Here is a 27,881-nt window from a genome sequence, read left to right as displayed (position 1 = left end):
TCTGCATGAATTCTGATTAGAATATTCTTCGTGACGCCATGAGATTCGTATGATCGAGATTCTGCTGTACTAAGAAATTGGAAGGATACATGCAAGGGTGCCGAAACATGGCTTTGCCCATCAGACGGCAGGTGAGTGCAGTATTTCTGCCATCACTGACTGGCATGTGTGTACACACAGGGGTGCGCCTCTACCTGACAACCTGCTCGTATGCAAGTCCCGAGGCCCGCCCATCCACCCTGGCGTTGCTGCACGTGCGCTTGCCGCCGGGGTTCTCGTCGAACGTGTTTCCTCAGCGTGTGCACACCGTGCGCACGGCGCTCTGCCGCCGTGGCACCACCGTGCTTGTGGCGGCCGACTCGGGCGACCGGGACACCCTGTGGACGCTGGCAGCAGACGCCTACCCGTTCCGGCCCCGGCTCATGGAGGCAGCCACGCTGGGCCAGCTGGACCGCGGTGTCTGCTGCGTGGCGGAGATCGGCAGCCGCAGCCGTGCCCCCCAACCGCGCTGCACCATCACGCTGGCCGGTGGCAGTTCTGTACCATCCGACCCGCCGCTGGTCATCACGCAGCACCTGGAAGGGCCCCAGAGGTTTGTCTTCCTCTCGTCCACCAGCTGCTGCCTGTACGAAAAGCCTCGGCCCGTGGACGTGCTGCGCGGGCTCCTCGAGGACCCGGGCACCACACGAGAGCAGGCGGTGCGGGCCTTCTTCGAGCTGCACGGCGAGGTGCAGGCGAGCGCCACCTGCCTCATCCTGGCCTGCAACCGCGGCAACCCACGACTCGCCGACTGTGCGACGCAGGCACTCTTCCGTTATGGCGGAGAGGCCAAGATGGTCACAGCCGAGCCGGCCCAGTCCATCTTTGGGGCAGCCTCTCCGGTCTGGGCCAGCACCCCACTGCCCGGCATTCAGGGCCCTGGCAGGCCTCTCAACAACTTTGGCTCACCACTGGGTCTGCAGCAGCAACAGCAACAACAGCAGCAGCAGCCGTACGGGTGGAGACCAACGGGACTGCAGGCATCTGCACTTTCTCCACCTGCAGTGCCACAGCAGCCAGCGGGAGTAACCTTCTCTGGTCGGCATGACGGCTGCTACCTGTACTTCTCGCGTCTGGTGCGGCCGCTCTGGACTTTGAACCTGCTGTCGCCGGTCAAAGACCCCAAAACAGGCAGGCTCACTGATGTGCTCACGAGCACAATTTCAAGCGGCGACCTGGAGAACTACCTCTGCTCTCTGGTGGCCTTCAAGCAGTTTCTGGAGCGCTCGTCCACGCTAATAGGTTCGCAGTCAGCAGTTGACGGTGTGTCATTCGCTAATGTCAGGACTCACTCCCGGTCACGCCTCGAGCCGGACACTCCAGCGCACCTCCAGGAGCACATGCTGCGGAAGGCCCAGGTGAGTGTGTGCATTTCGTCCGAGGGGTGACTGATTGATGACAGTGTTTTCATCTTTCTGTTCAGTGTGCTGACAAGAACCCTCTTTCAAGTGTGCTCCAAGGGGAGAGCAACGGGCAAATGTAACTCCAGCACCGATGGGGATGCCACTCGTGTCGAGTAGTGCAACTGCTGCGGGATAAGGTCGCTGCTACACGAGCTTCAACGGCTTGTCGCGGGCTCATCGCTGTCAATAGATCGTTGGTAGTAGTTCGGTGCCTGTCCTGTTAGCTTTTGTGTTCGTCCTCTTCTTTTCGCGCTGCTCCCTCTAGCCAGTCAACAGCTGCAATCCGATCGTGGCAGCGGCTCCTGCTGCATTCTCAGTTTGCCAAGACTGCTGATTTTAAATATAAACTGCTGAGCTGTCGTATCGTTGTCTGTGGCACAGGCTTGCGCATGCGATATTTCACCAGGAAGTAGGTCTGACAGCTCCAGTTGCTCGATCGCACTTGTTCCGTTCCAAATGTTGCATCACACACACTAGCCTTCGTCGTTTATAGGATAATGAAGCTATGAATGCGATTGCATGCAAGAATAATTGGGATTTGCTCCCCACTTGTCACTCGGGAATATGCGGCAACCAAACGAGACCCACACGGCTTACTGCCGCTCAGTACTGTTGCAAAAGTAACACTCTGACCTCTGGCTAGGGGATCGCTATATTACTGCAAACTTTTACGGGAGAAAAATCTCTCCGAACTAATTTGTTTTGAGCACTAACTCTCGTGGCCCTGTTGAACCCTTGTCTCTTTTGAAACCAATGTATGATGATTTCAAAAAACAACGGCACACAGGGAAGGCGCTCCGGTGGAACCTGTGATGATGATGATGGATTTTTATGGCGCAAGGGCATCTGTGGCCAAAGAGTGCCATGGCACAAGGTATTTTCTTGTACTCGAGGTGGGGTCAAAGACCCACTTCCCAAGCATTTCACCCTAAATAAGCTGAGCACCAGACCAAGGGAAAGCTTGTACCCATTGTATTACCGGTGGGTGCCCGGCAGCACTGGGGATCGAACCCCGCACCTCCCACATACAAGGCAGATGCTCAAAGGACTAGGCCACCGCTGCAGAACCTGTTTCTACATAAAGCATACAGCGGTACATGAGTCACTGGGAAAGTTTGTGACGTATTTACACGATTGTAAGTCGACAATTTTCAAAATTTGAAAATCCAAAATGGTGGTGCGACTTACAATCGAAACCAAAGCATGACGCCATAAATGAAGGCGAGACAAATGAGATATCAAGCGTGCTACCGCGTAGTTGCATTTCTGCTGCACGGCTGTCGCATCGCTCTTGGTGCTGGCCTTGAGCAGCTGCTATGTCAACGTGCAGAACCGCGACCCCTCCCCACGCACGGCAGTCGATGGCGACTGTTGATAAGCAGCAAACTGCCACCGCCCACTCCCCAAATGTGGCTGCAGATTGTGGCTGCTAAGAAGCGGCTGCGGCCGATAACGCATTCGCTTTCTACTCTTTCTTTTTATTAACTGTGCACTCGGCGCTGAAGGCCGCATTGATAGTTAATTGAAGGGCTGCTGTTCCAATCGTGGTGGCACCGCCAATCGGCGCCGGGGAGTGTCGTTAGCCGACAGAAGAGCCAATGCCACTCACGCACAGTTTTTCTTTGGCTCTGACGCATTTGACTACTGTCGGCAGCATTTCACAAGTTTTTAATGTAGTGCTTCGTCATTTGTGCTCAGTGTCCTGTAAGCGACCAGCGCTCGTTCACGGCTACATTCAAGATTGATGTTCTTTACGCCAAAGAAACGAACTACTGCGCGCCGGGCCGCAAGTTCGACGTTTGCAGCAGGTGATACAGGTGTGGCAGCTGCAGCGAGGCAAAATTTTCAGCTGTTTCAAGCAATGTCGGGATGGGGCTGTTTGCAAAGTGTGGGATTTCGCTGCACGATGTTAGAACGACGTGCTGTGGGACCGCAGCAGCGATCATGACAGCAGCACTAGTGACGACAATGGTGCAACTGTGGACGAGTAGTCCAGTGATTAGTACATTTTCGTTTTGGAATGCGTCCACGAGCATGCCTGCGCGCGGCAGCCAATAGCAGCTGGCGATAAGCGGCGGCCGTGGGATAATGCTATCGCGTTGAATTATTAAAGGCCAAGTTTAAACGCCTTCCAAGTTGTTTTTTTTCTGAAATGATGTGGGGGGGGGGGGATCGACTTACATTCGCGTAAATAGGGTACGCATGCTGGGAAATTGCGAAAATAACAGTTGCTTTAGGGAATTCTCTCATCATGTCGGAACGGTTTCTTTTGTTTCGTTTCAAAGAACATTGTTATTTTACTACTGGATTGGTACAGCCCGTTGCAGGGATATGTCATTCTTCTTGCCCCAACTGAAAGTCTCTTAAGTGGTCACATTGGTTTATGGAAGTTTTGTCCAGCTGGTGTCAACTAGTTTGAACTGAAACCAACTATTTGATTGCTTGGAATCTTTTTGCCTGTGTCAGATATTAATTATGAATTACTGCCTTCATTCATTGCTGTCCTGTTTTTGTCCACTTACCACAGATTATTTTTCAGTACTGTTTTATACCCGCAGAAACGCCCCACGCTCGTGCTCGGCTTATTTGTGACCGAAACTTTGAGTTTTGAGCGGCTGCACAGCCACCGGACACCGGGAGTATTTTGATGTCGGCAGTAGTTTTAGCACTCTCATACAGTAAATACGCTAACTATAGTACTTATCTGTCCGCACAGCAAATGGGGTCAAGCACGGCGCAACGGTAGCAGCGGCCATTCGTTACCATATTTGCCGGCCATACGGCTGTACTAAAGCAGTCTGAAAGCACCGTAATCTGTAGTCACGCAGAATACAGTGTTTGTTACGAGTAAGTACAGCGGTCGTCGGTGACGTGCATATCGCTGAGATCTCAGACGCAGCTTACAACGCTAACTCCTTCATGTGATGTTCATGTCGCTAATCAAGAAAGTGCAGGCAAAGTTAAAATTTCTTCTACAAAAAAAAAAAGAAACAAATCAAGCTCCCTGTTTAACCCTCTAGGTCATGCAGTGCTATAGAAACAATTATGCGCATGCTTTCTTTTGCAGGGCCTTAAGTTTCGCGCTGTGCTACTCAGTCTGCTAGGTTGGCTGCGCAGGAGCAATCCTGCAGAAGTTTCACCGCCGCTGGCTGGGTGGCACTGGCTACTAAGTGGTTGCGGTGGCTCCTAGTGAATGACTGTTGCCTATAAAGGGATTCAACTGTAGTGGGGTTCTACTGTATTCAGCGATGGGGGGTTTCATAAGTCTCCATGCCTGCCATTGAAGGCGCTTCTGTAGACCATGGGAAATGCTGCACCATACAGTTCGAGATTAAAAACATTTGGAGAATCAGTTCCTGAGCTCATCATACCTCGTAATGGTTCGCTGTCAAGACTCCATCCGAATTAACAGACAGGAGCCCAGCTGCGGCCAAATCAATGAGCCTCTGATGTCATAGACTTTATTGTTCGCCAGGACCCTGCCTGTGGTCTGCATTAGTGAGGTTTTACTGTGCAGCTAAACTGACAAAATTTGGCAGTTTGTTATTCCCTGGAGATTTTTATTTCTTGCAGTTTTGCAAATCATGAAGATTTGGTAAATGATAGAGAAACCAGTGTAGGTAAACTGACCTGGCTAATGTTTGCTATAAACCCTTGTTAACTTGAAATTGTAAAAATAGAAAAACATTTCATGAATAAGTATCCAGATATCCAGTGTAGTGTTAATGCATGATAAAAATTTGACATGTTTCAATCTGGCAGCGCTCTACAGTGAAAACTAAGCTGGGCCAAAGTTTTCTCGTGTGTTTACACAGCAGTGCAAAGAAAAGTGCGTATTTGGCTAGACAAAAGTGTTTCACCTAAGATGTTCTGCAATTTTTAACCCTTTGAGGGTCGAATTTTTTATTTAAAACTTCCCAGATGGTCAAATTACTTCATTGCAAATTTTGAATGTACAAAGTGTGTAAAGTTGAGAAGAAATTGTAACAAAAAATCTGGAACGGTATTTTGGTGTCAGCGTCACTCAGAACTGCAAAATGTTCAGGGGTATTTCAGAGTGCTGTCCTTTTCTGAAGAAAAACTATCTTTCGATTCAGACTCGCTGAAGGGAGCAAAATCAGAGTCAAATGAGTCATTGCTGATGGTGTCAAGAGAATGGCCAGTGCATTCGGCCATATTGCCGCTTTCCTGTGCACCTGAAGAACTCGAAGGAAACTCAGTAAACAAGGAGAGCTAGAATACCTCGTGAGCATCTGGGATAAACAAACCACGAAAGGGTGTTGGCGCAGACTGCGCGAACTGAGTTTTTGCGCGGTTGGCGCGAGTTTATTTCCGCATGATGGTAGCACACTCAAATCTCAGACGCTTCTTGTAAGTCCTGAGAGGTGACTGCACCTCCCAGCATTCATGCATCGTCATTATAGCGCGAAGTCTCAGGCGGAGGGTTGAGACCATTCTTGTAAGGCAAAGACCTTGCGGGACGGAAACCCGCCGCCGTACATATACGGCAAAAATCCTCAAAGAGTTAAAAATGGGCTTTCAATGAGAGAGCATTACTTGGCTCATTGAGTGAAAACCCTGCCGTCATCAGAAAGCCGTGGCAGAAGTGTGTCCGCAAACACGGCCTGCAAATGTCGTCATCACCCCTTCTGAATCAATAGGCCATCACAAGGTAGAAGTAGATGGACTTCCGTGGTGAATGGAAGCGGTTTTGGTGGCACCCCTTCTCCTCCCTGTAGTGGCGGTACAATACCCTCTCAGCTGGATAACAAAGCAGATTGCACTCGTGATGGGGATGGCCGGGCCACGGTCCCCACAGACTTGAATTGATACATGTACACAGTGGCATGTGGCCTCCACGAGAAACGCTAGGAAATATGATGCCCACTGTCGTGGCCACTTGATCTCCCAGCTGTGCCACTGTACTGGTAAACATGGCTTATGGAGTCTTCTTCGTCCGAAGTTCAGTCACTTGCTTTTACATCAGGCAAGGCAGCAAAGGCGGAAATTTGGGAGAGTTAGTAAGTGTTCATTTTCGCTCTCAGCGCAACACGAACGGGACACAAGACGAAGGACTAGCACAAACAGGCGCTAACTATCAGCTGGTTTTTTATTGAAGAACGAAAAGCGTATAAATACAAACAGTGAACTACTTATCAATCCACAAAAGTTATCTGGAAGGCATGTGGGAGGTGAGATAGCTCAATTCCCTCTTGGATAACGTTATGGAATGGCTGCTGATACATTTTGAGCCGTTGTGGTAAATATAAGAAGCTTCCATTACCTCGCGTGTTAATTTATTGTTATGTCGGAACAGGATGCGCGTGTTCTTGTAATCGGGAACACATTGGCACTTTTTGCACTGGAAAGACGCCTGGGCAAGGGGGTCCCCTTTAGCTCTCCTTTCTGCATGATCCTTTTCATGCCTGCATTGGCATTGCCTGCTGTGGGAGCCTGTGTGAGACAGGGGGTCATTTTTCCTGGTGTTTTCATGCTCCATCAAGCATTTGTTAATGCACCTGCCAGTCTGGCCAATGTACATTACACCGCAGGAGAAGGGGACCTGGTATACCACCCCTACCTCGCAAGGTATAGATGGCGACACATGACGCACCTGACAAGCATCCCTCTTGCTCTTGCCGTAGTGCCTCTGATTGACCTGTTTGCACATTGCGCTAAGTTTTCTAGGTGCAGAAAAGACGACATCAACGTCGTATCTGCCCGCAACTTTTTTCAGCCCATGTGACAAGCAGTGTGCATACGGGACCACAGCCGGCCTTTTCTTCTTTTTGGCTTCTTTTGGCTGAGCCCCATTCTTGAGCTGCCTAAGAAGTTTCTCCACTGCCCTGAAAATGAGTTGATCTGTGTACCCGTTCACACGTAACCTGCCTGTTTGCGCCAAAATGCTCTCTCGCGTCCTTTCATGGCAAGACATTCTGAGAGCTGATTGCAGGCAAGATGCGGCAATGCCCTCCTTTATGAGCTTAGAATGGCCAGACCGGAAGTTTAGCAGTGGTTTGGCAGTCCTCGGGCGATACCACCAACACAAGTGTTTTTCCTCCCCACACAGTGCCAAATCCAAAAACTGCAGTTCTTTGTTGCTGGGAACCTCAGTTGTGAACTCCAGCCCACGTCCGCATTCCTTAAAAGTCACCCGAACAGGCAGTTTGCCTAGAAGTCTGGTCGACGTTCTGAAGACTTTTAAGGAATGCGGACGTGGGCTGGAGTTCACAACTGAGGTTCCCAGCAACAAAGAACTGCAGTTTTTGGATTTGGCACTGTGTGGGGAGGAAAAACACTTGTGTTGGTGGTATCGCCCGAGGACTGCCAAACCACTGCTAAACTTCCGGTCTGGCCATTCTAAGCTCATAAAGGAGGGCATTGCCGCATCTTGCCTGCAATCAGCTCTCAGAAAGTCTTGCCATGAAAGGACGCGAGAGAGCATTTTTGGCGCAAACAGGCAGGTTACGTGTGAACGGGTACACAGATCAACTCATTTTCAGGGCAGTGGAGAAACTTCTTAGGCAGCTCAAGAATGGGGCTCAGCCGAAAGAAGCCAAAAAGAAGAAAAAGCCGGTTGTGGTCCCGTATGCATACTGCTTGTCACATGGGCTGAAAAAAGTTGCGGGCAGATACGACGTTGATGTCGTCTTTTCTGCACCTAGAAAACTTAGCGCAATGTGCAAACAGGTCAATCAGAGGCACTACGGCAAGAGCAAGAGGGATGCTTGTCAGGTGCGTCATGTGTCGCCATCTATACCTTGCGAGGTAGGGGTGGTATACCAGGTCCCCTTCTCCTGCGGTGCCATGTACATTGGCCAGACTGGCAGGTGCGTTAACAAACGCTTGATGGAGCATGAAAACACCAGGAAAAATGACCCCCGTCTCACACAGGCTCCCACAGCAGGCAATGCCAATGCAGGCATGAAAAGGATCATGCAGAAAGGAGAGCTAAAGGGGACCCCCTTGCCCAGGCGTCTTTCCAGTGTAAAAAGTGCCAATGTGTTCCCGATTACAAGAACACGCGCATCCTGTTCCGACATAGCAATAAATTAACACGCGAGGTAATGGGAGCTTTTTATATTTACCACAATGGCGCAAAATGTATCAGCAGCCCTTCCATAACGTTATCCGAGCAGGAATTGAGCTATCTCAGCTCCCAGGTGCCTTCCAGATAACTTTTGTTGATTGATAAGTAGTTCACTGTTTGTATTTATACGCTTTTCGTTCTTCAATAAAAAACCAGTTGATAGTCGGCGCCTGTTTGTGCTAGTCCTTCGTCTTGTGTCCCGTTCGTGTTGCGCTGAGAGCGAAAATGAAGGCAGCAAAGCGTGGCCGGAGGTGGCAGTTCACTGTGGACGAAGTAGAGACCATCACAAACCAGCACGATGTTGATGCCCCCCCCCCCCCAATCCTCGAACAGCTCAGTGACACCCTCAGTGACAAGTATAAATGCTCTCGCGCTTACACAACATAAGAATTGCTTAGGTGCCCCAAATTTTTTAGTTAGAAGAGTGGCTTTTTGGCTTAGCATTGCAAGCGATGTGGAGCATCAGAGTATAGCTAAGATGCATGCAGCCCACCTTTAGGTAATGACCATAGCAGTTTTCATAATTTCAAAAATGCAGTTACGCTCTGTGCTGTGGCCCAACAAATTTTGTCTGTATGGACTGAGTTACATGCACTGGAAGGGTTGCATTGCCTGGAAGTTTCTCAAAGGTGCATGTATTTTGTCATGATGCATATGTGTGCAAAGATTAACGGTTGGTGTTTTCTTTTGGAAAACGAAGAAATTGGCTTTCTTGAGGCCTAGCTATGATACTACTTAGGCATAAAAATACTTTTTTTAAAATTCTAATTGAAAATGGCGCCTAAAAGGGTTAAAGAGGGGCAGTGAGAGACACACATAGCTTGTCGTGTATCTCCATTGCCATGCCTTGTTGTTTGGCGCTGCATTTTAAAGTGAATTGTTGCTTTGCTTCCTTGGTGTCATGCTACTCGAGTGAAAGCAGCAGAGGCTTGTTTAGCACAGAGCTGGGCTGGGGCCACATTTCATTCGCTGATTGGAATCGTCGACATTCCTCTCATGGCCATTCATGTTTTGCGGTTCGGTGTGAAACTTGCGTAACACAATGCCAGCCAATAAATTCCTGACAGGTGTTCATGCTCTGATTAATGTGTCAGACCATAACATTGCTCATAGGGCATTGTTGAGATTGAGTAGTTGTCATAACTATCTTAATGTTAAAATAATTATAGTCGTTATCCTCTCCACACTTCGGATGCTGCCCAAAGAGCAGCAGTGGTGATGAAGCCCAAGCACTTGGCGCAGAGGGCAGCTCCGTGTACACGAACGATGCGCATGCATATGTAGTCATGCATTTTTTGTCGGCGTTGAGTCCTGGTTGCTGTTTGTCACAAGACCCTGCAGAATTATGCACACCTAAAGTTGCAGCATGCAACTGCTTTTTGTGGTCGTGAAGCGCTGCTTGGAAACAAACGAAAACCCTGATGTGACGTAGGTGCACTAGCACAATATGTATCGACCCTTTGCGTGGGTTATTTATTAATTTTTTATAGGCAGTGTAAGCAACAGCTGGTGCGGCTGCCTTTGAACTTGGCTGTAGCTGCCACGAAACCAGTTTTACTCCTTCACCAGGATGCATAACAGCTTTTTCATCAGTGACCCACCTAGTGTTGGTGCACTCCACCACCTGCCACCCATGGCAGCTGGAAAGTGAAGGCTTCATCTGCAGACAGGGTCAGTTTTTCGCTAGCAAGGCATCTAGTGCTAACCTCTTAAAATGTAGCAGGGCAGGTGCTGGTCTCTGTGTGTTTGCTGTAGTGTGGTTCGACTAAATGCCTTTGTTTCGTAAGGTTACATTGTTTAAATTGCAGAAAACTGAAATACAGTGAAATCTCAGTGATGCAAATGTCATGGGGTCGCGAAAAATATTTGTACCTTCATAAATATGTATCTCCCAAAATGAACAAAGCCTGTGTGTAGAAGCACTGGAAAGGCATTCAAGCAAATCTGTTTACATTAGGGGTGTGGGAATATTGAAATTTTTGAATATGAAAAAAAAAATGGCTTTGAATATGGAATTGAATATCTGTTCAGTACAATGAAAAAATTTTCAGAAATGATAAACAAGGAAATGTTGTTTCCCTTATTTTTTTTTCAGAATAGTGTATGGTCTTTGGAACTATTTCTGAAATAAACAAAACTAGACTGCCACAGCGGTGTATAAAAAAACACTGTGTACAGAAATGCATACTACTTGATTAGATGACATAACAGTATGCAACCTGTTATGTGGGCATGCAAAATGAATTCCATAAAGTGACAAAACTAGCAACTAAAAATAACATGATGGCTGTAATAAAACCTCATTAATTCAGAGTTCAAGGTACCAGAAGAAATGCTCGAATTATTCAAAGGGCGATTTAAAATGCCCTGTGGCCATCGAAAAAAAAAAAATGCCGGAAATGCGAAAATGCAGTAAAGTCTTGTGAGGCAACCAATCATGCAAACACCTGTAAACCCACGAGAGTGCCCAATTTCGGCATGCTGGAAAAACAATGCAAACGGCGAATGTACACTGGCGTGAAAACAGCGAGACTGCTTCTAAAAATGAGAATGACTAGCGACATTTGTTCGGCATCCGAAAGCAGCGCAGAGCTGAGATTGGATTACTGGTGGATGTGCGGCCCAATAGCTGCAGTGCCTGCAAGAACGGCGAAGCTCAGAAACGGAAACTGTGCGGCGAGGCTATTTTTTGGCCTTGCGACAGGGGCCCTCCGAATGTCGTCACATCTGTTGTTAAGCCCATCTAAGAGGTGCACAGGTTACAATGCACCATGCAATAGGCGGAATTTTTGCAGCATTGCTTGCCTTGTTGTGACACCTCTACTCGCCCGTTCGGGAGCTGGCTCACGCGAAATTCTGCAAGTGATCTCACAAAGCGTAGTTCACCTAAATGAGACAGCTGAGGTCATGCTCAGAGGGTTATGAAGGTGACAGGACGAATGCCATATGTGTAGGCGCTAAATATGACATAATACTACACGACAGCGTATACAGCTCGTTCGGTCGAAAAGCCGTCAGCGTAGTAGTAGCTGGCACCGCCTGTCGGAAATAATTAGGGGCTATGTAAAAAAAAAAAAAAATCGTATCATGGTAATTTGTGCTTCTAGTGACTGATGATTGATTGGTGTGTGATAGGCGATGACAAGTTAATAAAATTATTGTAACTATTGCTTAATTAAAGAAATGAAAAATTGGAAAAAGAGGGGCTCAGCGTGTCAAAATGCTCCGAATTAAACACCCGATGGTTGATGATGGTAATTAAGAAAATTTAGAGTGTGTAATTGATCAGTAATTTTAAACAATGACTTCAAAGGTGTTTCCAACAGGCGATGGCGTTCCGTGGACCCCTGGCAGCGCTGCAACACGCTGTCACGTTCAACTCTTAAAGGCAAAGCTTAAGCGTCCTCCAATTGTTACAAAAAAACAGTGCGCTTTCGCGTTGGGATTGTTCGAAGTAAGCCATCGGCCATCTTGTTCGCAGCACATGGGATATGTGAAAAAGCCCACTTGCGGAATTTCACCCGAGGTCAAGCCTAACGGCGTCAGACTGCGATCGCTCCACGCGAGGTAAACGACGGCGAAAAAGGGGAGCAGTATCTTTGTATTGTTTTCCTGGAACTTTAAACACGATCGTCGGATAATTTGCCCAGATGTTATGGTTTTGCCATGGTCGAATTTGTGGAAGTCTAAATGGTATACGATATCTGCGAGTATTCGGGTATTTTCGAATATTGGAAGATTCTTGAATATCAAACATATTTGATTCATTTACGAAATTTGGAATATTCGTGTACGCAGAGTTTACAGCTGACAGGATTGACACTTGCGGGCACTGCTGCTGACTTATGTTGCTCTTGGTGATGTGGGGGGCATCTGAGCACGGCTCATGGGTTCATATCATCCGTAGTGGTGCTCACCTATGGGGCAGAAACATTGAGGCTAACGAAAAGGGTTCAGCTCAAGTTAAGGGCAGTGCATGAGCTATGGAAAGAAAAATGATAGATGTAATGTCAAGAGACCGGAAGCGGGCAGAGTGGGTAAGGAAACAAACGCTGGTTAATTACAGCCTAGTCCAACTCAAGAGGAAGAAATGGGCCTGGGCAGGGCATGTAATGCGAAGGCAAGATAACCGCTGGTCCTTGAGGGTAACGGAGTGGGCTCCAAGAGAAAGCAAGCGTAGCATTGGGCGGCAGAAAGTGATTAAGAAGTTTGTAGGGATAGGACGGCTGCAGCTGGCAAGGGAGGGTGGTAATTGGAGACACATGGGGGAGGCCTTTGCCCTGCAGTGGGCGTAGTCAGGGTGCTGCTGATGATGATGATGAGTGTGAAAGAGTGGTGAAAACATTTAAAATTGTGCTCATTGTGCACAGTGCACTCCATTCATTGAATTTTATGGATCCATGAATCTGTGTCATTCGAGAAGTTCAACTGTATGCATGGGCGAAAACATGATTCAGGTAGCAGTGGAGGGTTGGTTCAGTACTTCTGCCACACATAAATCTTGTAAATGCCATGACAAGGGAGGGGGGCGCATGGCTGTGCTTGGTATGGTGGACATGCTCCCCTTGCAACCAGGTGTGTGGAGAAGGAATAGCTGCTATTAGTTGCTTCTCTCTCCTTAGCGTCCTTTGCATCATGGGGAATTTTTACCGCGCTCAAAGGTTGGTTGGTTAAGGGGGCGTATAAGGTCTTCAAAACTTTTTTTTTTTGTTTGTCGATATATCTCGCTAAAGCTTATATGCAGGTATATCGTAGAATGCAGATTTCAAATATGCATTTAGACTTCAAATATCTTATCTGGATGTGAATATGTGGCAAAATAACATTCTAGTAAATGATTTATTTCTTACAGAGTTTTCTAAAGAATGTGTAGACATTTCCCAAGGTCCATCACACATCCTAAAGCTTTCCTTTTTCCTTCGACATGATAGATTAGAAGTTGGGTCAAGTGTGGGCTGATACTGCCATTGTTTTTTTTTTCTTCAAATTTGTTATTTATGATTAACAAAATGACTTTATAGGCATTTTCATAGATTTAGGATGTGTAAAAGACCTTGGAAATATCTGCATATTTTTAAAAAAGCTTTTTTTTCTCTGAGAAATCTTAGAGGCCCGTAAGAAAAACGTAACTATCTATTAGGCAGTTAATTTGCTATATATTATCACATTGCTGACACTCTGCCGGCACCACCTGGTGGCTGAACCTTGTGTCCTAGTGCGTAACAATATTTACTTCCAGGTGAGATATTTGAAATCAGCAAGATATGTCGACAAAAAAAAAAAAAGAAACTTGAAGACCGCTGAAGTTGGACCCAAAGGGCTCCACTTCACTGCTGATGTTGCATGTGAATGCATTGATGAGCCTGTGGCCTTTCTGTCGTCCTAGCGTGAGTGAAGCTTCCCTCTGCCTTTCGCAGGCGGAGGCCGCGTCGCAGGAGCAGGCCTCCCTGGCACGGCTGTTGCGGCTCGTGTCGCACACATCCGAAGTGCTGGGCCTGTGGAAGGTGCTGTGCGACCACCAGTTCTGCTTTGTGTCGGCTGCTCTGCCGCCGGATGTGCGCGACCAGCTGCGCAACACCACCCTGCGTGAGCTGCTGCTCGCCAACCGACAGCTGCTGGCTGCACTGGCTGCCGCCCTCGTCCAGACCTACCTGGAGGTGAGGGCGAGTACAAACGCCTGTGTGAATGTCCTCTCATAGGGAGTAAGCATGCGGCTGACCTGCTGCAAGGGGCTCTCAGTAAAGTAGCAGTATGCTGGGCCGCTTCACGAATATCCTCGAGCAATTTGTTTATTAGAAGCTGAGTTATCTTCAGTCAGAATCTGGATTTCAGAATCTTCGCGCTTTTTCCTCTCCTCTCCTCACATTTTGCATGCTCAGAGGTGGGTGCACCTCCTCCGCCAGCCACACCCACTTGGTCACATTGTTGGAATTCCCTCGGGGTGCGGATCTTCCTGACCTACCAGAGCGTTGTGGCTGACTGGCCACAGCTATGGTAGCGGCAAGACATCTGAAGGAATCTAATCTCTTGAACGACATGTGCAGATGCATGACACGGAGGAGAGCAAGAGTTTCAAAAAGTCGCTGGAAAGGCCTCGCCAAATTTTGCACGCGATTGTGGATTCTCTGCTGTGTGTAGAAGTGTATTGTTTGGTTCAGGTGTTTATAACAACTCACTGCAGTGATCGAGCGAGTTTATGTACTCTCCTCAAAAGGTGCTTCAGGGCCTCTTTAAGGTAAAGCACTGCAGGGGCTTGGGCCTAACCAGACGGCCGGGCCGGGTGCCAAGCCAAGCAAAATTTGAAGTGTATTGCCCATCCACAGCAGGCCTGTGTCGGACTCGTGATGCCTCAAGCACTTGGAGCATTCTGGCACAAATGCTAGCAACACAGATGAGAAAGGGTTAATTTTCGCCTGTGCTAACTGAAGCTGGTCTAAGCTATCCCAGCCAGTGTGCGGATAGCATACACCTCAGATTGTAATGTGTCTATCGAAAATTGAAGTGAAAAGTCGCCCCTCACTTACAGTCGGATATTATGCAGAGACAAATGCACACCATGCCGTATTTACTCACTATTGGTTCATGCATCATGCAGGCCGGCCCCCAGCTTAGGGAAACTTTTGTCTGATCTGATAACCTTTTGTGTGGCTCTCTTGAAACTCCAGCTTTTCAATCCCAAGTCCCAAACTGCCAAGCCAATAAGCGTGTTTTTTTGCAATATCCTGCTTCAGTAACGCACAAGCATCGACTTCACCCATGGTTTCAGTCCCCTCTTGAAGTGTTTTGTCACGGTAATCAGCACATACCGACGGCATCTCTAAATCACTACACTGGGGCGCACTGCGTAAGTTGACCATTACTGCTGCAGCTAATCGCAAGGAACGTGACACAAAGGGCACTGGAAAACCGAGACAAAGGCGTGCAACAAACACCAGCGAGAGCTCCAACTCGTTCGTTTCGCAGAAGTTGCGGTTTCCCGCATGAGTGACCGTGTGGCTTTTGATTCGGAATGCTGAAGACGCTGCTATGCGTCTGATTCCCACCCTCGCCCATTTGCCCAGTATTGTGCCTCGCCAGTCATTTTTTTTGGCCTCTCCACATCTCCAATGAGGGGGCACAGCCTCGTGGGTGCGTTCCTTGGTTCTCCACACACGCAAGCAGCCCAGGCACCACGGCGCATAGTTCAATGCAACTCATTCAGGTTTGAATTAACGGGCTATGTTTTACTCCAATGGCATGTGCACAGACCAAGTCTCACAGTTCGAATTATCCAGAAATTCGAAATAATGACCTTTCACTGTACTGCAGCCTCGTTTTGGGTTATATTCGTGTTCTTTCGTTTTTTTCGTTTATGCACCTGTAAAGTTGACAGTCACATTGTGTTCAGAAAGCACAATATCTCGAGAGCCTCTCGCTCATCTTTTGTCCTCTTACAGGTTTAACTGAATTTGTGGGGTTGATTTGGGGAGATAAATACGTTCTCCCCACTAAATCGCGGCTGACACGGTTCAAAGCCGCCCGGACCCCACCCCGTGATCGCGTACGCAACCGAGCGCACGTCAACCATGGCGGGCCTTGCTCTGAGGGAACAAAGGAACGACACATTGGCTGACACAAACAGGCATTTATTGCTACAGCAACAATAACGCCAGCTAGCAACAAGGTACGCTAATGAATCGAGGTCGTCCGACTCACCAGCAAGGTTCCGAGCGAATGTTCGCCGGACGGGACGAGAATGCGGGAGCCTGTCTCCCCGCCACTTCCTCGCCCCGCTGGCGAAGAGAGCGGAGCCGCGAGCGACACGTCCGCTCGCGACACGTCCGCTCGCGCAGACGATCCCACCCGAAAAGCCCCATGCCCCCTCTCCCGCGCACGGGCTTCAGCAGTCTCATGTGCAGTGACGCTGGCGCCCTCCCCTGCCAATTAATGTAACTGACAAGGGAATGCGTTCCTTCTTGAGGCGAGGCTGCTGCTATACGGTGCCTCGCGGGAAAGCAAACGCAGGGGGCTGCAGGGCAGGTCCCCACAAATTGTACTTGCTAAAACCTGCTCATGCATGAAACTTCAGTGATCTGTGGCCGGCACAGTGCGCTATAACAAATCAAGGAAATAGCATTCAGTCAGATCGTGTCTTTTTCAGATCGTGTCTGTCTTTTTCACACTGCCGCTGTCCACATGCGCGAGCTGCACTGATAGAAACTATTGTACTTGCGCAGTTCATGCTAGCGACTGGTGTCTATACACTTGTCATGTCGCAGTGCCTCGTGGAACCAGATTGCACTTCGTGGGTTCAGGAGGTGCGGTTGTCTCGGACAGGGTGTTGTGCCAGAATCCTTTCACGTTCGGTTCCAGTTTCGTACCTTTCAGGTTGTGCCTAAGTCATAGAGGAGTGCTACGCACTGTATATACTCAAGAAATGGGATGTTAGAGATTTTTAAAATTGCTGATCATTTGTCTGTTGCAGGGTATTCTCAAAGATCATCATTAAAAGGGTTGTGAAAAGAAAATGAAGCTGCCTGGTTTGCAGTTTTTATTGCTTCTATAAACATTAGACATACCTATTCTGAAATAGCTTGGCGTAACGAATATTGAGTCTGCATTTACCGTATAAACGGGTGTAAGAGCCGCACCCTTGTATGGGCTGCACCCTGTTTTCCAGGAGGAAATATTAGAAAAAAATAATATCTATGTAAGGACCGCACCCAAACTTTCTACACTATCCACATGGGAATAGCCTTCAAAGTGCAAGTGCCGGGGCCTCCGCGATCAGCTCTGGCTGTGAGCAACGGCACGCTTGATCGCGGAGGCGACGCATGCACACAGGAGCTTCCAGATGCCGCCCAAGGATGGCACCAGAGGCCGTGGCTCATGATCAACATCATGAACTTTTTCCTTCGCCACGAGCTCCCGCTATCCATATTGGCATCAGTATCATCAGCTCCCACATCTAATCCAATCCAAATCATTTTGTAGCTCTCAAAGACACTGGAGTTGTGGTCACCGTAGTTGTGGCTTTCACATGCTGCATCTGAGTGTTGTAGTTTTAGCAGTTTTAGCACGATGGGCAAGCACTTTAATAGCTACACGGCTGGAAGTTTGCTGTCGAACACAGCAAGCGTGTGGCGGGCAGGAGTGCGTCCGACGATGGTGCAACTAAAAGGATGCATTGAGGAATATAACCTGCAAAAAGCGCGCTTTCCGGGGCAAGCCGCGCAAGTTTCCCGAACTGGAAGAAGAGCTGCTCTGCTAAGTGATGGAAGCGCGGAACAACGGCTACGCGTTGACAGCAGGCATGTTGCACGACTTCTTGTGGGATGAGCGTGCACCGGCGCACAGCACCAGCTCAGAGTCTGAATACACCACGAGTGGTGATTGAACGTAGAATTAATGCCGCTGGTTTCCTGATTGGTGTTTTTATTTAAAAAAAAAGTTTTTTCTTTCACAAATCACGTGTATGGGCTGCACCCCGAAAATTGGCCCTCAAATCTGGAAAAGAAAGTGCGGCCTTTACACGCGTTTATACTGTAATAAAGCCCATTTGAAATAGTTGACTTTTTGCGTTTATAAAAAGACCGTACGACGCCGTTGGCCGCCTACGCTTTACTTGACTACGTCTTCTTAAGACGTTTAGAAACGTAGGCATAGATTTAACTTTCGCTTGCCCTAAAATAATAGATTTATGCAAAAGCTAGAAAGTAAAAAAAATTTGTCAATGATTTGCACACATAATTGTACTCCGTTAAGTGGTCACAGATTGGTCAGTGACCTGGGGCTAGTTTCAGTTCTCCTTCTGCATCCTCCGCGGCTCCAATATCGGCAGCTTTAGCCTCGCCTAAATGAACATATATCTAGATGGTGTTTCATGAACCCGACAGCACGGGTTTGAGTCAGGGAATCGAGCGGAGCAAGGTCAGCCCAACTCGACGACTCTCTGTTTGATACAAATGAAAAATTTCGTGGCGTGCACTGTGAGGTGCGGCTACACGCTTCCGTTCTTCCCTGCAGAAAATGCTTCCCCAGGCGTGAAAGAGAATTGGGTATAATTTGTGGAGGGGGCTCCGAGTCAACCCACCCCTTGCGATGGAGATGAGGAGTCGAGTCCACAGCTGGGTTCGGGAGGCTCACAGTCAAGGCTTCCGCAGGCAGTGGTTGTACCGCAAGGCCTCAGCACTACTGCTGCTTCCAGGGAGCAAGACGCGCCATTGCGAACTGCATAGCAATGACCGATAGCAGCTCACCGCCTGCATCCAACCGATGTCGACGACGGGCCGCAAGCGACGTATCGCAGCGAGAAGGGGCAGAATGCGAAACACGCAGAGAGCCAGCTTCATGCTGTACGTAGGGGCGCATTTTTCGGGGCTGGCCTGCCAGCCTGGATGGTGGTCGCCGGCGTCAGAAAAATGCACTAGTATTGTTTGTTCACATTCATAACAAGCCCTGGGATAAATTAATGTCAAAAATGAATCATTTTTGAGAATCGTTGGCCAATACTGGGTTGCTGCTTGTAGTGATAACTGTGATGCAAGCAAATTTCATCCCATATATCCGCTTTACTCCCTGGTCGCGGCTCACCTGGCGTCTGCTAGTGCTGCTGAAGGCGTCACGGAAATCGAGCATGTCTTTAATTTATTATGGGCCAGGTTCGCAGTCGAAGGGGCGATGATCTAGAGTAGTACCTTTTACAGCACTGACCAGTTCCAAAGCTGCCTGAGCTGCAGCATCGATGCGAAACCAGCTAGACTTAGCGAAGACCAGGGCAGTCTCGCAGTTCATCACCTGGTGCGCCCGCAGGTGGCGTCGTTGCCGAAAGCTCAGCTGCTGTCGTTGCTCGAATGTAGCAAGCAGCCTTTATGATTTTGGCTGCTTTGTCTTTTCTGGTGTGACCGTTAAATACACCGAGCCTGCAGGACGGCCGGCCAGCCTGGATCCCATGCTTCAGTGTCATAAAAATAAGTTAAAATGAGTTATAAAGATTGTTCTTGACGTAAATAATAAATTCTGGGATAAAGAAGTGTGAAAATAGATCTTTTTTGAGGATTGTTGAATAATACCGGGCTGCTGGTAGAAGTAACAACTGCGATACGAGCAAATTTCTTGCCACAACCGCCTCCCAGTTGCCGCTGCCTCACCGTTGTGGTCTGTCTCGTGCGCCTCGCATCTGCTAGCTCTGCTGCCGAGTGCATCGCGGAAATTGACCGCATTTTTTGTTGTGAGGTGATGCTGTTGACATGAGTAAAGCGATGCTCAGAGTAGGCATTTTCTTATAGCTCAGGCAACTTCTGAGGCGGCGTCCGCTGCAACTTTGATGTGAAAGAGGCTATAGGCCTAGTGACGACTAGGGCAGCCAGACAGCAGCACAGTTCGTCGCCCGGCGCGCCCGGGTCAAGCGCCATTGCTGAAAGCTCCCTACTTGGGCAGAAATGCATTGTCATAGTTCGAGAACAGCAGGCAGTACTCTTCCTGATAACATTGCGATTTTGTATTTTCTGGTGTGAACTTCAACTAGTCAAGCAGCACTCAGGCACTGGTGTGCGATGGCAAAGCTTGAGTTGCTTGAGTCTAGCAGCACATAGATGCTTGCCGTTCAGTGTGTGCCTGTTTGCAGTGGGTGGCAGTTCGCAAGCGGCGACCAGTGCGATGTGTCGGCCAAGTTTTCGCACATATGTTAGCCCAACAGCAGACTCGGTCAACTCAATACTAGCAAGCGACGGTGCAGCTCGGGAAGATTGGCCGTTTTTTAATTACCTGGTGTGACGCCGTTTTGATGCCACATTCGAGTACTTATAATCCTGTGACCTCGGTCAATTGTGGCTCAACAGACCTCGCTTAACCTTCATGTTGTGTTCACCACAGAAGCCTCTGATTGGCTGCTTAAGACGATGTTTGCTGTAGAGTTGAGGGGGACGCGTGTTGGGAAACTGAAATTTAGTTTTTTCGCTATTCAATAAACCCTGATTGTGAAATGAACCAAGGTATACTACAGAATGAGAGGTCAGAATTCCAAATACACATGCCATTCAGAATTTTCAGAAAACACTCCATGACCCCTTTAATAATTGCAGTGTTTTTAGGTTATGCAGAAATGTGCTGAATACAGTTAAACCTGAATGCAGTAGAATCTCGATAATACAGTCACAGTTGATATGCATTTCAGGGTGATATGAATTCATGAAGTGCCCTAGCCTGAGTGCATTGTGTTCAGTGGGCAGAATATTTAGCGTTACGAACATTCTGCCGCGCGCGCCACAGCGGATGATAAGAACGTGTGAACCGCGAGTGCACCCTCAAGCACTAAGCGTTGCACACACAGTGGCACAAGCAGTAAATGGCACCACACGTCCTGTAAATCATCGACATCACGATTGCCAGTCGCATGGTATGCACCAAGAGCTGGGAGCAGTGGTGTGCGAGTTTAAATAAAACTAGGCATGTGCAAATAGAGGTTTTTTGGATTGAAGTGAATATTTCTGTTACTTCTAGCACACAAAAAAAGTATTGCATGGCACAACAGGCATCTTAAAAATCATATTTTTTTTTAAAACGCAAAGCCATTACATGGAGAAAAAAAGAGAGAATGCTTAAGCTCTGTCTCACTGATTGAACTGTGTCGACATCCTGCAAAAATGATCAGAAATTGGGGAGTTGACCTACGTGCGAAGTCTACGTACCTGTGTGACCCCAGGGGGCCCCAGACTGCTGGTCTGCATTGCGAATGCATCGCTGTGCAGCTAACCATCTCCGTGTGCCTTTTGCTAGCATCTTTTCGTACATGTGCCGTCACGCGTGATTCGGTGATTGCACGCACAGAAGAGCGACTGCGCCAGCTGCAGTCAGCAGACTCGTTCCGCGGAAGTCAAGAGAGCCGCACATCCTCAGATTAGAGAGATTTAGCACGCATAGCACGATCCACTTCTGCGGTGAGCCACTGCACATACACAGGATGCAGCTAGGCGCCAGACACCGGCCAGCTGTTTGCAAGCCTGCCCCATCATGACCAGTCGGCGCTTGCGCACTGGCGGCCTGCAGAAGCGGATCGTGCTATGGTAAATCACTCTGTTGATGCACGCTGCCGTGCCAGTTACGGCACGTGCGCACCGCGGGTAGCGCGGCCACAGATACTTGGCAGGTATAGATCTGGGCACCGCGCTTCTGCCTGTTCGCGTTTGTTGCCACAAGCATGCGGTAGACTGGCTCCAGCATGCATGCGGGAGCATACGTGCACACGGCATACGTGCACACGGCGCGGAGACGGGGCTTTGGTTGCGCACGTGCCGCGGTGCCATCCCAGAGGTGATATAGTGTACCGAAACCACACACAGCAAGAGTTCCAAATGCTATTCACTTGAGGTGAACACCAAACATTCGGATCGAATCAAATATCGAATACTTTACTATTTGATGAAATATTCAAAATTATCAAATATTCGCACATATCGAAATAAAACTCATGCTGTAAGCAGATCTGCGTGAACGCTTTTTCCGTGCTTCTGCATATGGATTTTGTTTTGGTTAATACGATTTTTTTTTGTGACCCCGTGTTACTCATGTAATCAAGATTCAAATGTGCAACAAAACTGAGAGAAGTCTGCAGTTTTTCTTTACATGCAGTTTTCATGTGAAGACTTAAAGGGACAATGCAAAATGGAAACCAAAATGAATAATAGATATGACCACATAGCAGATTTTTGCAGTAAGCCACCGTCGTAGACATGGAGAAACGTTGACAAACTTTGTAATATCGAGGAGTTCACTTCACTGCATGGAGGTTTGTTACACCCATGTTTGACTGTGTAACCAGCCCTTGTTGATAGCTTTGTTGGGCTGCAGAAGTTCAGCAGACATTGTCAGCACTGTGTTTGAATGACCGTGGCAGGCTCTTTGTTGAGACAGTGTACCAAGCATGTTTTCCCCTCCTTTGTGCAGGACAATGCAGCAACAGAACAGGTGTCCAACCGGCTGCGCCAAGTGTGCCCTTCACTGTACCGCAGTGAGGATGCTCTGTTCACGCGCGCCCACGAGAAGCTGCTGGCGGCACGTACAGAGCGCAATCCTGCTGAGCGTCGCAGGCTCCTCGACGAGGCCGTGAAGCTGTGCAAAGAGGTGGGGAACCTTCTCCCCCCCCCACCCCCCTGCTACTGGACCACCATGCTTCAGTAGAAGCATGAGTGCTCGATCGCTTGCAAAAATTTAGGGGACTCTTAAAGGGACTATGAAAGGGGGTCTCAACAAAGATGCAATGTGCCTAGGATGCTGAAGGGCGCCGCTTCACAAATATCCTACGGCAAGAATTTTTTAGATGCGCTTCATAGAAGCTGAGTTATCTGTAGTCAAAATTTGAATTTCCGCGTCATCGCGCCTTTCCCTCTCCTCTCGTCACTTTTTGCATGCTGTAATGTCGGCGCTCCTACGCCGGCCCCTCGCACTCGCCCCCTCCGTCGGCTGCCGACGCGTGTGAACCAATGCTAGTAGTCCGCTGCTGACATAATGAGCGCGGATTCGGGCAAAAGCGCAGCACCGCAGGTCACTGTAGGCGTGGAAGTGGGAGTTTTAAAAATTGTATTGTAAATTATCAGTTTGCTTTCGAGGTCTTGTATGCGGCATGAATGCTTGTTGGAATGTACTCTACATAATGCGGGCATTTTTAAACAACCTAAAACACCCTTTTCAAGAACCCTTAAGCTCTGCCTCAAGGGTATGATGTAATAACATAAATGACCCCCTTCAGTAGCCTGGGGTCCTCTTTGCATATCACTTAGTAGGCACGGACACTGCTCTTTATTTTATTTTTTTAATTCAGTTATGTTTATTGACAGGATAGTGTTAAGGGGAGACATCCCTCTTAGAACTTTTTTCCTTATTTATGCGTGGATCTGGTTGAAACTTGCACCATTTGTATATTTTTGCATGCTGATTTCAAATATATGATTAGTTTTCTTGTAGATGAAATAGTTCTCAAAATTTCACCTAACTCATGCTGCTAGTTTGGAGGTGAACTAATTACTAAACACTCTATGGCATGATGAGAATAGACCTGCCATAGTGATCTAGAAGGATCATAGAGTGCAACAAGACAAGAATTAATGTGCTAGAAGAATTTCAACCAAAGTTACACCTAGTCAATCTTTTGTGACAAAAAGCCCAAGTTGGCACCCAAGATTGATAATTAACTTTGTAAATGTTGCCGTGTAATTGAACATATTTTAGTCTTAATGCACTGTCCAAGAGTTTTTCTTTCTAACAGAACAAGAATGAAAGCTATAGCACAAATAGTTTAAGAGATATCGCTCCTCCAAAATTGCAGAACACTGAAAATTGCAGTTTTGAGAAAACGAGAAAAAACTTCTCACAATATCTACATGTAAATTATGTCAATGATTGATATGTCAACATGATCAGAAGCTAGTGGAAAGTGAACTAAAGCAAAAATTAATGGCTTATGCCAATTTCAGCCTAAGTTATGCAATAGGAAACTTTTGAAAGGAGAGGTTCATTTGGGTACCCAAGACAGATAACCTTCTCAGTAAATTTTTTCTTGTGGTCATTGCATTTACCTTGGTGTCATGTGACTCACGAGGTTCCCTTTCTAGCAAAAAAAAAATTATAGCAATAGCAAGAACAGGATTGGAGATATTAATCTTTCAAAAATGCAAGACCACCAAAATTGGGGGATTGTGAGGAGCACTCAAGCCTCACAGCATATTTAATCAGGAAAGAAAACCCCCCAAAGACCTTCGCATGCTTTCAAAATGCACCAGGAGCATAGTCAGGGTGCATGCTGTCGCGGTGCTTCTTTTTTTCGCTTTAGCAAAGCCAAGCGAAGCTGCCCGGTTCTTCGCAGAACGCGTGTTACGGCGCAAGTCCTTTTCTTCAGCTCTCCTGGAGACAGTTGCTGGCACGTTCGCGTTGCATTCTTGCAGAATTGCTGTTGCTGTATGCTTGCAGCCGGCATTGAAGCGCAGCACAGCTTCTGCTGTGGCTGCTTCCACAGCAAACAGTGACGAATGCCGCTCTTTGTGGATCAAGGTCCAGATGATCGAGTGGAAGCTCTCGTTTGAATTCTGGGTCCTCTCCCGAATGCACCTCTGCAGCAGGCTCTTCTCTGATAAGCGACTGTACACGGGCAAAAGAGCTTCAGCCACATCGCTTGGCAGACTGTTCTTATGCTTCGGTTCGAGCTCCTCTTTTGCTCTTGCAGCGTTGTGGCGGCACCAAGACTGCTCACCAGTGGGACACAAAGTGTGATTGGGGCAGTCATCAGTAGACGTGATGTGGTAATATGTCGCCATCATGGCTCGCTGCATGGCATCCACATTACCTACATTTGACCTTAGCGCTCGGCCATAATATATAGCTAGCTTGTCAACTAGATCAGCTGTGAGCCTTCCTCTGCCACCAAGACTTTTTTTTCCTGCACCCTTGTGCCTCTGCAAAAGGTTGCGCAAAGCTGCTCCCATACGCTTGTGCACATGGTTTATGCAATCCTCCTTGACTACTTCAATGTAGCCATAGATATTAGCATCTTGAAGGGCATTAAACGTGCTACTGTCCCCATCGCATAACGTCGTTGTGTAGCGCATGTTGTGGCGCTGTAGAGACCTCTGAAATAGAATTTTGCCTGCCTCTACCTCCATTTGGCCAGCCTTGCAGTTGGTGTTCTTTTGGCACTCGTGGCACGATTTCCAGAGTTCACAGCCGTCAGTGTTCGGCTTTGGGCCAGTTTCGCAGCCAAGACAAAAGTTTGACAGCACCACATAATCGAGCACATAACCAGTGAAGAGTTCCACTACGGCACCGACGCCTATATGTGACGAGTGCCCGCGCGTCATCCATGTGCCGTCGCAACACACGGCAATCTTCCCCCTGTGTCCAAAACACAAGTCGTCATATACCTTCGCCACTGCCTGCGCGGCCTGTGCCATAGCTGCCGCGGCTGCTCGAGTAGCAGCAGTTTGCAGTGTGTTCTTCAAGTGCTGTTGAAACGTTTTGTTGTGCATGCCATGCCGCGACAATCCCATCGCCGAAAAGATATCGTTAATTGCTGTCTGGGCGTTACCGGTCGACATCATTGCTCGACTAGCAAGAATATTGAGCTCGAAAGGATTGCACTTTTTCTCACCGTCAACCCTCCGCGAGTTCCACTCGGCCGCAATCTCACCACAGTTGTCACATAGCACGATCAGTTTCACGGCGAGGCCATAGCTCTGGTTGCTGGTAATCAACCTCACGCATCCGCGACACGTTTTGCACCGCACGGCATCCAAGAGGACGTTCGCAACGCTGAGGTCAATTTTTGCATAGGAGGCTGTTCCGTCTGCGTCTGATCCTGCAGACGCACCACTTGCATCGGCGAACAGCGCGGTCTTTTGTGCCGTCGCCGGCGTCGATTCTAGTCGATCAAGTGTAGACTGCTCATGGGCACTCCCTTGAGTTATGTCACTGTTAGTGACAGGCACGGTGTCAATTCGTACGCGACTACAATCGGCACGAAGAACACCGCCGTTATCCAGCGGAGACTGAGAAGCGTCACCGCCCGCAACGTGACCGCCACGCAATGCCGTAACACTGGCGCTTGCTTGTTGCACAGTATGCAACAATGTCGCGTCATTAACACATTTTTTTCCTTTTGCACGCTTTCGCCCGAACTTGTGCACAGAGCGGTACTTCTTCGCGCCTCGTGGCATGGTTCTCACGTTGCACTTGCGTGGTCGGCAGAAAGACAAAATGGTGTCGCCGGGCGTCCGCTTTCCATGGCTAGCTTGCCGGAACCAACCAGACGACGCCATTTTGATCACCTGCCTAAACCGGCCAATAGCAGCGCGCGCCGCTATTTATTTTTTCTTTTGTTTTTTTGGCGAAGGCGGCATGTGCAGGGTTGCTGCTCGGAAGAAAAAATAAGCCGAAAGCCCACGCTTTCGAACGAGACGAAAATGGCCGCGGTAGAGCGCGTTATTTGATGCGCCGGGTGATCGAAATTGGGTGTCGTTTGTCCACAATATAAAGGGCAGTGGGTGCGGTACTGCATTTTTAAATCGCTATAACTTCTTAATTACGTGCGGTATAATGATGAAAATTTGCATACAGATGAGGAATGGTGCGAGGAACACGAAAATTAAAATATTGAAATCTGATTTTTGGGCCGATTTTCGGTGCCAAAGAGCAGTGTCCCCCCCTTAAGGAGCCACTGTCGCAGAAGAGCTGGCTTCGTCGTTTGTTGTTGGTGTCAGCATCCGTTGCCACCGTCGTTGACTGTAAGTGAAAAAAAAAACACAAAAAATTCCCAGAGAACCAACCCAGGTGGCAGGTGGGCCGCCTAGATCACGTGACCTGGTGGCGTCATCACAACCTGCCCACGGGATTGTGTGTAAACTACCCACCATGGCAGCTGATTAATGATTGGTCGCGAGAGGTTGCTCGGGAAGAGCAACCTGGGCCGCACAAGCCCCACCAGTGGCAGCACCTGCCAGGGATCTATATAATAGTTGAGTAGAGAATGACAAATTCAGTATATATGGGCATATATATATATATATATGCCATTATATGGGCATTAGCACTATCGCTTCATACCCTTAAGGTGGAGATCAAGTAGCCCTCTCCAATTTTTTTCACTCTGTTGCTGCCCATGTGCTACACACTGGTCCAGTGCAGCCTTTATGTTGTGGCATCTAATTTAGACTCCTGAACAACTGACCGCAGTAATCATGTGTTTAACTTCAATGAAAATGGGCTGCAAAACTGGAGAGCACGTAGTTGCTGCTTGACTGCTGCCCAGTGTTTCATATCACCTGCAGGGATAATTCAAGCTACAGTTGTTCATCCTGTGGAACTACAGAAACTAAAATTGTGTCACCTAATACAGTAAAACCTCATCGATGTGTGTTCTAAAACATCCGTTGAAAAATGTATTATTAAAGAGAACATATGATCTAAACACCAAGATTTTGAAAAATGTGACTAAGAATGCACTGCAGAGGCATTTATTTACGCTCCTTATAAAAGTGCTTTAATGCGCGTTGGTGCATAAATCTAAAGAACTTTGAGGTGGTTGTAAACTTGTGTTGTATTTCAGCTGCCCTTAGTGCGAAACAAGCTTACCTGGGCCGTCAGCGGCAAGGGTGAAGGTAGCTGAGACTTCCTTGTTTTTGGATGCTTTGTCCCATCGCAAAAAAGCTGCCCTGCCGGCTGACTGCCGCTGCTCTTGTGATGACACTTGCCTCCTGGCTCAATCGGCTTGTCTATTCATGCACATTCATGTGGCCTTTAAACTTGTCATACGATCAGAATTTGCAAAATGTAACTCTGTGGAACATTTCTGTTGCTCAAATTTTTGAGCACATGAACCGGGAATT

The 27,881-nt window shown here is 48.1% G+C and overlaps 1 protein-coding gene across 1 annotated transcript in view; it reads left to right on the top strand.

Annotated features, from left to right (window-relative positions):
- Nup154 (nuclear pore complex protein Nup154) overlaps positions 1 to 27,881 on the top strand; it is a 73,033-nt gene that overhangs the window by 23,470 nt on the left and 21,682 nt on the right. Inside the window, exons 5-7 of the mRNA XM_077640499.1 lie at positions 181 to 1,397; positions 13,950 to 14,189; positions 22,456 to 22,632. Of these exons, the coding sequence (XP_077496625.1) occupies positions 181 to 1,397; positions 13,950 to 14,189; positions 22,456 to 22,632 (1,634 nt within the window). The remainder of the gene's footprint in view (positions 1 to 180; positions 1,398 to 13,949; positions 14,190 to 22,455; positions 22,633 to 27,881) is intronic.

Source organism: Amblyomma americanum, chromosome 10, assembly GCF_052857255.1.
Source record: "Amblyomma americanum isolate KBUSLIRL-KWMA chromosome 10, ASM5285725v1, whole genome shotgun sequence".
Taxonomy (NCBI): domain Eukaryota; kingdom Metazoa; phylum Arthropoda; class Arachnida; order Ixodida; family Ixodidae; genus Amblyomma; species Amblyomma americanum.
Note: the sequence above shows the minus strand (reverse complement) of the source record. Positions and strands in the feature narration are given on the sequence as shown.